This window comes from Coregonus clupeaformis, unplaced genomic scaffold (genome assembly GCF_020615455.1).
Source record: "Coregonus clupeaformis isolate EN_2021a unplaced genomic scaffold, ASM2061545v1 scaf0030, whole genome shotgun sequence".
NCBI lineage: Eukaryota > Metazoa > Chordata > Actinopteri > Salmoniformes > Salmonidae > Coregonus > Coregonus clupeaformis.
The window spans coordinates 334,510-345,000 of record NW_025533485.1 but is presented as its reverse complement, the minus strand read 5'-3'; the positions used below and the strand labels follow the sequence as shown (position 1 = coordinate 345,000).

Below are 10,491 nucleotides of genomic sequence, written 5' to 3'. Positions count from 1 at the left end.
TGCCGACGAAAGCCGGCACGTGTTGCTTGGCCACCCGGAACGCGGCGGGCAGCACGGCCGAGATCAGGATGTTGTTTACGTGACCCAGAACCCTCCGGAAGGTCGGGCGCTCCAGGACACGCTCGTAGTAGGTCTCCAGGTTGCTGCGGTTCCCATTGCCCCAGTAACGGCGGGAGAGCCCCAGGAACTTGAGGCGGTGCAGGGTGACAGCTAGGGAGACGTCGGCCATGCTGAAGAACTCTCCACACAGCCAAGACTGACTACTGCCCTCCTCTGGTGGAGAGGAGAAGAAGGACAAGAAGAAGAAGAAGAAGAAGAAGAAGAAGAAGAAGAAGATTGTTAGTGTCTTCTGTCTAAAAAAAGGTGTGTCTAATTAAAGGTGTATTCATCTTTATGCTACCTGATGTCTCCTCCACCCTCATCTGTAGTTCTGAACAGTGTGATGACCTAATAATAACAAGTGTCTATGTTTATCTATTATTAAAGGTGGGATACCTACCAGGTGTCTCCTCTGTAGCTCTGTCTCCACCTGGTCCAGAACCTTCTCCAGTGTGATACCTACCTGGTGTCTCCTCAGTAGCTCTGTCTCCACCTGGTCCAGAACCTTCTCCAGTGGGATACCTACCTGGTGTCTCCTGAGTAGCTCTGTCTCCACCTGGTCCAGAACGTTCTCCAGTGGGATACCTACCTGGTGTCTCCTCTGCTCTCCTCAGTAGCTCTGTCTCCACCTGGTCCAGAACCTTCTCCAGTGGGATACCTACCTGGTGTCTCCTCTGCTCTCCTCTGTAGCTCTGTCTCCACCTGGTCCAGAACCTTCTCCAACTCATCCAGAATCTTCTTCAGATACTTCATGTTGTCATGGTCAAACAGCTTGTGCTACAAAAGGAGGGAAACTGGGCTTTAGGCTTTCATGACATCATCCAGAGATGGTAAGCAAACAGTTCCAGTTTCAAAGGTCTACTAAAAGAGCTGCGGTTCCCGTTGCCCCAGTAACGGCGGGAGAGCCCCAGGGTGACAGCCAGGGAGACGTCGGCCATGCTGAAGAACTCTCCACACAGCCAAGACTGACTACTGCCCTCCTCTGGTGGAGAGGAGAAGAAGGACAAGAAGAAGAAGAAGAAGAAGAAGAAGAAGAAGAAGAAGAAGAAGAAGAAGAAGAAGAAGAAGAAGAAGAAGAAGAAGAAGAAGAAGAAGAAGAAGAAGAAGAAGAAGAAGAAGAAGAAGAAGAAGAAGAAGAAGAAGAAGAAGAAGAAGAAGAAGAAGAAGAAGAAGAAGAAGGAGGAGGAGAAGAAGGAGGAGGAGGAGGAGAAGGAGGAGGAGAAGAAGGAGGAGGAGGAGAAGAAGGAGGAGGAGAAGAAGAAGGAGAAGGAGAAGAAGGAGGAGGAGAAGAAGGAGGAGGAGGAGAAGAAGGAGAAATGACAGGTACCTTTAAACGCCTTGTTTTAGCGATGTAAGCATCTTTTAGCTCTGGGTTTTCCTCAGCCAGCTTCTTCAGCTCTGACTCTGTGTTCCCTATCTGTGCTGTCACACACAAATACAACCACATATTATTATACCCCAATATACCACGGAAGTTGGTGTGTGTGTGTGTGTGTGTGTGTGTGTGTGTGTGTGTGTGTGTGTGTGTGTGTGTGCGTGTGTGCGTGTGCGTGTGCGTGTGTGTGCGTGTGTGCGCGTGCGCGTGTGTCTTACCTCGGATGCGGGTGGTGGCGTAGGCTGGGATGTGTGAGTCCACAGTGATCTCTGGGTGGAGAATACAGCCGTGTGTGTAGGCATCCATCTGCAGAGAATCCAGTAGCTCTCTGTAGTGCTGTACTCTGTGGTAGTACACACTGCCTTCCTCAGGGATCAGCTTAGCGGTTCCCTCTACAGACACACACAGAGACAAAGAACGGAGAAACACATGGTTAATGAACAAGATCATTACAATGAAGCAGCATTACCCAAACCTCTCCTCCAGTACCCACAGCCGGCACGGTTAGTCGATGTATTCCAGGAGCAGCAATGCAGATTCAACTAATGAAGGGCTTGATGATTAGGTGACCAGTTGTGTTAGTTCTGGAATACATTAATGAAGTGGCCTGGCTGAGGCTATTGGAGGAGAGGTTTGGGAAACACTGAGATAGATCATTCTAATAAAGGTTATCATTCGGTTATGTCTGAATATAGCGACAGACAATTCATTTAAAGTGTGAACCTGCTAAAGGTATTGTCATTAGGCACGGGCAAGTTAAATAAATAAAGCAAATTGATTTATTTGAAAAGTGTTTCTCAAATACAATTATACAGTGGGGGAAAAAAAGTATTTAGTCAGCCACCAATTGTGCAAGTTCTCCCGCTTAAAAAGATGAGAGAGGCCTGTAATTTTCATCATAGGTACACGTCAACTATGACAGACAAAATTAGAAAGAAAAATCCAGAAAATCACATTGTAGGATTTTTCATGAATTTATTTGCAAATTATGGTGGAAAATAAGTATTTGGTCAATATCAAAAGTTTCTCAATGCTTTGTTATATACCCTTTGTTGGCAATGACACAGGTCAAATGTTTTCTGTAAGTCTTCACAAGGTTTTCACACACTGTTGCTGGTATTTTGGCCCATTCCTCCATGCAGATCTCCTCTAGAGCAGTGATGTTTTGGGGTTGTCGCTGGGCAACACGGACTTTCAACTCCCTCCAAAGATGTTCTATGGGGTTGAGATCTGGAGACTGGCTAGGCCACTCCAGGACCTTGAAATGCTTCTTACGAAGCCACTCCTTCGTTGCCCGGGCGGTGTGTTTGGGATCATTGTCATGCTGAAAGACCCAGCCACGTTTCATCTTCAATGCCCTTGCTGATGGAAGGAGGTTTTCACTCAAAATCTCACGATAGATGGCCCCATTCATTCTTTCCTTTACACAGATCAGTCGTCCTGGTCCCTTTGCAGAAAAACAGCCCCAAAGCATGATGTTTCCACCCCCATACTTCACAGTAGGTATGGTGTTCTTTGGATGCAACTCAGCATTCTTTGTCCTTCAAACACAAAAAGTTATATTTTGGTTTCATCTGACCATATGACATTCTCCCAATCCTCTTCTGGATCATCCAAATGCACTCTAGCAAACTTCAGACGGGCCTGGACATGTACTGGCTTAAGCAGGGGGACACGTCTTGCACTGCAGGATTTGAGTCCCTGGCGGCGTAGTGTGTTACTGATGGTAGGCTTTGTTACTTTGGTCCCAGCTCTCTGCAGGTCATTCACTAGGTCCCCCCGTGTGGTTCTGGGATTTTTGCTCACCGTTCTTGTGATCATTTTGACCCCACGGGGTGAGATCTTGCGTGGAGCCCCAGATCGAGGGAGATTATCAGTGGTCTTGTATGTCTTCCATTTCCTAATAATTGCTCCCACAGTTGATTTCTTCAAACCAAGCTGCTTACCTATTGCAGATTCAGTCTTCCCAGCCTGGTGCAGGTCTACAATTTTGTTTCTGGTGTCCTTTGACAGCTCTTTGGTCTTGGCCATAGTGGAGTTTGGAGTGTGACTGTTTGAGGTTTTGGACAGGTGTCTTTTATACTGATAACAAGTTCAAACAGGTGCCATTAATACCGGTAATGAGTGGAGGACAGAGGAGCCTCTTAAAGAAGAAGTTACAGGTCTGTGAGAGCCAGAAATCTTGCTTGTTTGTAGGTGACCAAATACTTATTTTCCACCATAATTTGCAAATAAATTCATGAAAAATCCTACAATGTGATTTTCTGGATTTTTTTATTCTCAATTTGTCTGTCATAGTTGACGTGTACCTATGATGAAAATTACAGGCCTCTCTCATCTTTTTAAGTGGGAGAACTTGCACAATTGGTGGCTGACTAAATACTTTTTTCCCCCACTGTATATGTGCTTGTATTTGAGAGATATTTTTCAAATAAATCTATAAAAGCACTCCACTCCTCTCCGTATGCTTACCAGAATATCTCCTCTTTCTCCTTATCTGCAGTAGACTAGGCATGCTGAACAACAAGATATGGATCCATTTAAACCAACACAATGAAACTGATAATAATGAATGAACATAATGAGCAAAGAGAGGATAATAATAACAATAATAATAATAATAATAATAATAATAATAATAATAATAATAATAATAATAACAGAAGATCCAAATGAACAGTTTGCAAACTGCTGGTTAAAACACTGTTGGGAGTGGAAGCAGGGATGTTGAGAGTGGAGGCAGGGATGTTGAGAGTGGAAGCAGGGATGTTGAGAGTGGAGGCAGGGATGTTGAGAGTGGAGGCAGGGATGTTGAGAGTGGAGGCAGAGATGTTGAGAGTGGAGGCAGGGATGTTGAGAGTGGAGGCAGGGATGTTGAGAGTGGAGGCAGGGATGTTGAGAGTGGAGGCAGGGATGTTGAGAGTGGAGGCAGGGATGTTGAGAGTGGAGGCAGGGATGTTGAGAGTGGAAGCAGGGATGTTGAGAGTGGAGGCAGGGATGTTGAGAGTGGAGGCAGGGATGTTGAGAGTGGAGGCAGGGATGTTGAGAGTGGAGGCAGGGATGTTGAGAGTGGAGGCAGAGATGTTGAGAGTGGAGGCAGGGATGTTGAGAGTGGAGGCAGGGATGTTGAGAGTGGAGGCAGGGATGTTGAGAGTGGAGGCAGGGATGTTGAGAGTGGAGGCAGGGATGTTGAGAGTGGAGGCAGGGATGTTGAGAGTGGAAGCAATAAAAAGGGGAACAAAACTGAAAATCTATGTGTAAAATCAGGGATCAAATTATACATTGACAATTTGAGGGGTTCTTGACATGTATTAGGGGGGACCCTGATTTGTTATGGGTTACCCAGCCCCCATAGCTGTCTCCTAGTTACTGGCTTCAGTAGGGCTAGGGATCAGGGGTTAATGTTAGTCAGTGACTTGCCATCTCTGAAGTTCTGGTCCAGATAGTCCATGATCTGAACTGGGTCTGTGATGACGTTGTCATGGTGTACGAGGACTGGTACCTCTCCTGCCGGGTTCAGTCTCATGAACCAGGGCTCGTTGTGTTCACTAAGAGGCAGACTGACATCATACTCCTCACAGATCAGTCCCTTCTCTGCTATGGCCAGACGCACCTAGACAGGACAGGTACAGGATTAGTTAACATGTACAGTACAGACCCTTCTCTACTATGCCCAGAACCCCCTACAAGACAGTACAGACCCTTCTCTACTATGCCCAGACCCCCCTACAAGACAGATAATTATATACTATGACCAGACACCCCTACAATTTACATTTACATTTTAGTCATTTAGCAGACGCTCTTATCCAGAGCGACTTACAGTTAGTGAGTGCATACATTTTTCATACTGGACAGGACAGACCCTTCTCTACTATGACCAGACACCCCTACAATACAGACCCTTCCAGTGCAGCACAACAATACAGCTACACCTACAATACATCTATACCTACAGTATAGCTACACCTACAGCACAGCTACACCTACAATACACCTACAATACAGCTACACCTACAGTACAGCTACACCTACAGTACAACTACACCTACAATACAGCTACACCTACAATACACCTACAATACAGCTACACCTACAGTACAGCTACACCTACAATACACCTACAATACAGCTACACCTACAATACAGCTACACCTACAATACAGCTACACCTACAATACAGCTACACCTACACTACACCTACAATACAGCTACACCTACAATACAGCTACACCTACAATACAGCTACACCTACAGTACAGCTACACCTACAATACACCTACAATACAGCTACACCTACAATACAGCTACACCTACAATACAGCTACACCTACAATACAGCTACACCTACAATACAGCTACACCTACACTACACCTACAATACAGCTACACCTACAATACAGCTACACCTACAATACAGCTACACCTACAGTACAGCTACACCTACAATACACCTACAATACAGCTACACCTACAATACAGCTACACCTACAATACAGCTACACCTACAATACAGCTATACCTACAATATAGCTACACCTACAATACAGCTACACCTACAATACAGCTACAATACAGCTACACCTACAATACAGCTACACCTACAATACAGCTACAATACAGCTACACCTACAATACAGCTACACCTACAATACAGCTACAATACAGCTAAACCTACAATACAGCTACACCTACAATACAGCTACAATACAGCTACACCTACAATACAGCTACACCTACAATACACCTACAATACAGCTACACCTACAGTACAGCTACACCTACAATACAGCTACACCTACAATACAGCTACACCTACAATACACCTACAATACAGCTACACCTACAATACAGCTACAATACAGCTACACCTACAATACAGCTACACCTACAGCACAGCTACACCTACAATACAGCTACAATACAGCTACACCTACAATACAGCTACACCTACAATACAGCTACACCTACAATACACCTACAATACACCTACAATACAGCTACACCTACAATACAGCTACACCTACAATACAGCTACACCTACAATACAGCTACAATACAGCTACACCTACAATACAGCTACACCTACAATACAGCTACAACTACAATACAGCTACACCTACAATACACCTACAATACAGCTACACCTACAATACAGCTACACCTACAATACAGCTACAATACAGCTACACCTACAATACACCTACAATACAGCTACACCTACAATACAGCTACACCTACAATACAGCTACAATACAGCTACACCTACAATACAGCTACACCTACAATACACCTACAATACAGTTACACCTACAATACAGCTACACCTACAATACAGCTACACCTACAATACAGCTACACCTACAGCACAGCTACACCTACAATACACCTACAATACAGCTACACCTACAATACACCTACACCTACAATACACCTACAATACAGCTACACCTACAATACAGCTACACCTACAATACACCTACAATACAGCTACACCTACAGCACAGCTACACCTACAATACACCTACAATACAGCTACACCTACAATACACCTACACCTACAATACACCTACAATACAGCTACACCTACAATACAGCTACACCTACAATACAGCTACACCTACAATACAGCTACACCTACAGCACAGCTACACCTACAATACACCTACAATACAGCTACACCTACAATACACCTACACCTACAATACACCTACAATACAGCTACACCTACAATACAGCTACACCTACAATACACCTACAATACAGCTACACCTACAATACAGCTACACCTACAGCACAGCTACACCTACAATAAAGCTACACCTACAATACATCTACAATACAGCTACACCTACAATACAGCTACAATACAGCTACACCTACAATACAGCTACACCTACAATACAGCTACATCTACAATACAGCTACACCTACAATACAGCTACACCTACAATACACCTACAATACAGCTACAATACAGCATCTAAGTACTTAAAGATGTCCTCCAGATAATTGTTTTCCTGTTGAAAAGTGATATCCCAAGTATAAATACAGTAAAGTGCACACTAAAGGTTAAAAAAATATGTTTTGAGCAAAATATGGTTTTATAGACAAAACAGCAAACTTAAAGGAGAAGGACATTTATGCCTACCCTGGAGTAGGACTTTAAAGCATTCACTATGATGGGACTGTGGACTTGTATTCAAAGCATATGGATATGGAACTGGGATTTAGCTGTAATCAAGGCCATGTGCATGTTGGCTAATATATCCAGCTTCCTGTTCAAGCAGAAATAGCAAACCATTTGTTGTAGCCAGCCTGGTTTCAGTCCGTTTTTGGACACATCTTACGAGCTGCAAAAGCCGATATGATGCTATACCTTCATTTATATTGTCAGATAAGTGTTATTTTGATTAGCATGTCGCTATACCTTGCCTAGTCACGCAATCCACCGGATACCCTTTAGGAGCTGTCCGTTAACGATTGGTGCTGAATCACTCACCTTCTGCGAACTGAAGGACTGCGTCCAATGATACAGTGTCATTTTGGATGGTTTGGAATTCGTGCTTTCTGTGACAGCTCCGCTCTCTTGTTGTACCTCCTGAACAGCACCCTTGTTGATGAGGATTTCTTTCTCATCCTGAGACTCGGCGCTGTTTTCCGCCGCCATTTTAGCTATCTGTCTGTCGCTGTGTTGTGCTGTGTTTGGGACGGTTGTCACTAGTTACCACAGCCACAAAGTCAAAATGGTCTATATCATAAAAATGTATGAAAACAGAAATGAGCTTTTTGGACAATTTAAGGCTATGGTTAGGCATAAGTATAGCAGTGTGGTTAAGGTTAGGGTTAAGGTTAGGGGGATAGGTTCAAAATCAGATGTTTAAGATGAGAAATTGTAGAAATAGGCGGGGTTTAGACATTTGTGGCTGTTGTAACTTTGAGACGTCATCAGCATCACACCCCTCTGAGGTTCATCCGGACTGATGAATGAGAGATGAACGGGAATGCTGTAAATCCCACTCTGAAAGATCACAACTTCGATTAGGCCTACGTCTATGTGTTCTGTAAGCCTAAGTGGTAGATCTATATTTAGAAAGCCTACATAGTAGGCTATTTATTTAGTTTATGTAAAAGGTGTAATATAATAGCAAGAAATCTCCTACTAGTTTTAGAAAATGGTCTTTGTAATTTGATAAATCCTCGCTTGTGAGAGGTTGTGTCCGACAGCTCTACGTAGAACTCCTCTCTGTAATAAGTGTGTTGACCATTACTTCCAGTCATCAGCAGAGGTCGCTGTTATCCATTCCTTTTTCAAATCTCCGTCGAGCTTTTCGATATTATAATAATATGCCATTTAGCAGACGCTTTTATCCAAAGCGAATTACAGTCACGTGCGCATACATTTTTACGTATGGGTGGTCCCGGGGATCGAACCCACTACCCTGGCGTCACAAGCGCCATGTTCTACCAATTGAGCTACAGAGGACCACACAAATCTCCGTCGAGCTCTTTGATTTGTGATATTGTCAGTACAGTATTGACAAATTCACAGTTTCCATTCGATTGAAGCTAAAATGTTTTCATTATGTCTAAACTGATTGAATAATCAAGTTGTGTAGAATTAAGAATTAGAGTTTGACCTTATTATAGCCTATTTAAAAAAAAAAAAAGCTTAGATGTTGTATTCATAGATAGGGGTACAAGTATAGGTTGATAGATTTAAGAAAATTACTTAAATACACTTGTCACAAAAAGTAGCCTGAGCAGTAGGCCTTCTACAACATAATGTACATATTCTTTTTCATTCCAACATTTTGAGAGCTTTGCCTAAAATCAACAATCTTACAGTGTCCGTGTCATTGATTTAGGAATTAGAATACTCATTTAGTAGGATCTCTATGGATCGCATAGGACATTTATATGTTACCCCCTGTTCACTCACACCTCCAAAAAGAGCCATTCTGTAGAGGGAACACACACCTGTGCTAGGCAGTAGGCGCGAGTATTTCAAAAGTCACCGCACCGACCGGTGGCATCGGCAGCACCCGGTTGCGACACCGGTAGCGGCGGTGGCTATCTCACCGCTGGTCTGCTACTTGAACTATGTGTTACCGGCGAACAGCGGCACATAATACAGAGCGCGCACACCCTCATTATTAGCTGAGGGGGTGGCGGTGTGGGAGGTTCTACTGGCGTGACGTGGAAATTGGCCGCGTCTTTCTTGTTTGGAGACTCGATGTTTCTCTCTCTCCCTCTGATCAGTGGAGGGGGGAGACGAGCTATCACACAGCGGCGAATACCGCGTGCGACTCCGGTAAATGACTCTTCCCCATTCATCCCCGACCCTAACCACACACACACACTAACCACCTCACGCATGCTTTTCTCTTTACATATCAATCGCTTGGAACCACACACTGCCCATAATCACCACCATCACTGTTTCTGTTTCTTTTTAGTTCTTGTGCAAACAGAGTCATCTCTCTGTTTTCTCCACCTCTCGGCTCCGTGCTGGATCCCTTCTGGGGGGGGGATAATAACACGACACCATTAAGTCAGTCTACGGCTGTAGAGTTCTGCTCCATTTCGTGGCTGTTCTGAATGACGGGCGGACGGTTCGACTTCGACGATGGAGGAACATACTGCGGAGGATGGGAGGACGGCAAAGCCCACGGACATGGCATCTGTACCGGGCCCAAAGGCCAGGGCGAGTACGCCGGCTCCTGGTCGCACGGCTTTGAGATAGTGGGGGTGTACACCTGGCCCAGCGGGAATATGTACCATGGCTACTGGTCTCTGGGGAAGCGGCATGGACTGGGAGTCGAAACCAAAGGGAAGTGGATTTACCGTGGTGAGTGGAGTCACGGCTTCAAGGGTCGCTATGGACTCCGACAGAGCCACAATACACCTGCGAGGTACGACGGGACGTGGAGTAACGGGCTACAGGACGGATATGGGATCGAGACCTACGGCGACGGTGGTAAGATACCAGTTATAGGCTACCATTATAAAGGATT

At 44.6% G+C, this 10,491-nt stretch overlaps 2 protein-coding genes across 4 annotated transcripts in view; one reads left to right on the top strand and one right to left on the bottom strand.

Moving 5' to 3' along the window:
• gdap1 (ganglioside induced differentiation associated protein 1) overlaps positions 1-8,313 on the bottom strand; it is an 8,474-nt gene extending 161 nt beyond the window's left edge. The window contains exons 1-6 of one of the 2 annotated variants that reach the window (XM_041869140.2): positions 7,977-8,313; positions 4,895-5,087; positions 1,693-1,866; positions 1,427-1,521; positions 762-876; positions 1-273 (exon numbers count right to left, since the gene is read on the bottom strand). The exon at positions 1-273 is cut by the window's left edge and continues 161 nt beyond it. In XM_041869140.2, coding sequence (XP_041725074.1) covers positions 1-273; positions 762-876; positions 1,427-1,521; positions 1,693-1,866; positions 4,895-5,087; positions 7,977-8,144 — 1,018 coding nt within the window. In that variant the 5' untranslated portion in view covers positions 8,145-8,313. Of the gene's footprint in view, positions 274-761; positions 877-1,426; positions 1,522-1,692; positions 1,867-3,946; positions 4,020-4,894; positions 5,088-7,976 lie in introns of those variants that run through there. The other variant, XM_041869141.2, reaches the window with a different exon arrangement.
• Positions 8,314-9,730: 1,417 nt separating this feature from the next.
• LOC121555303 (junctophilin-1-like) overlaps positions 9,731-10,491 on the top strand; it is a 176,936-nt gene continuing 176,175 nt past the window's right edge. For both annotated transcript variants that reach the window (XR_005997874.2, XM_041869128.2), the window contains exons 1-2: positions 9,731-9,788; positions 9,934-10,454. Coding sequence is in view for 1 of the 2 variants with exons in the window: in XM_041869128.2 (XP_041725062.2) it covers positions 10,076-10,454 (379 nt within the window). In the remaining variant the exon portion in view is untranslated. The remainder of the gene's footprint in view (positions 9,789-9,933; positions 10,455-10,491) is intronic.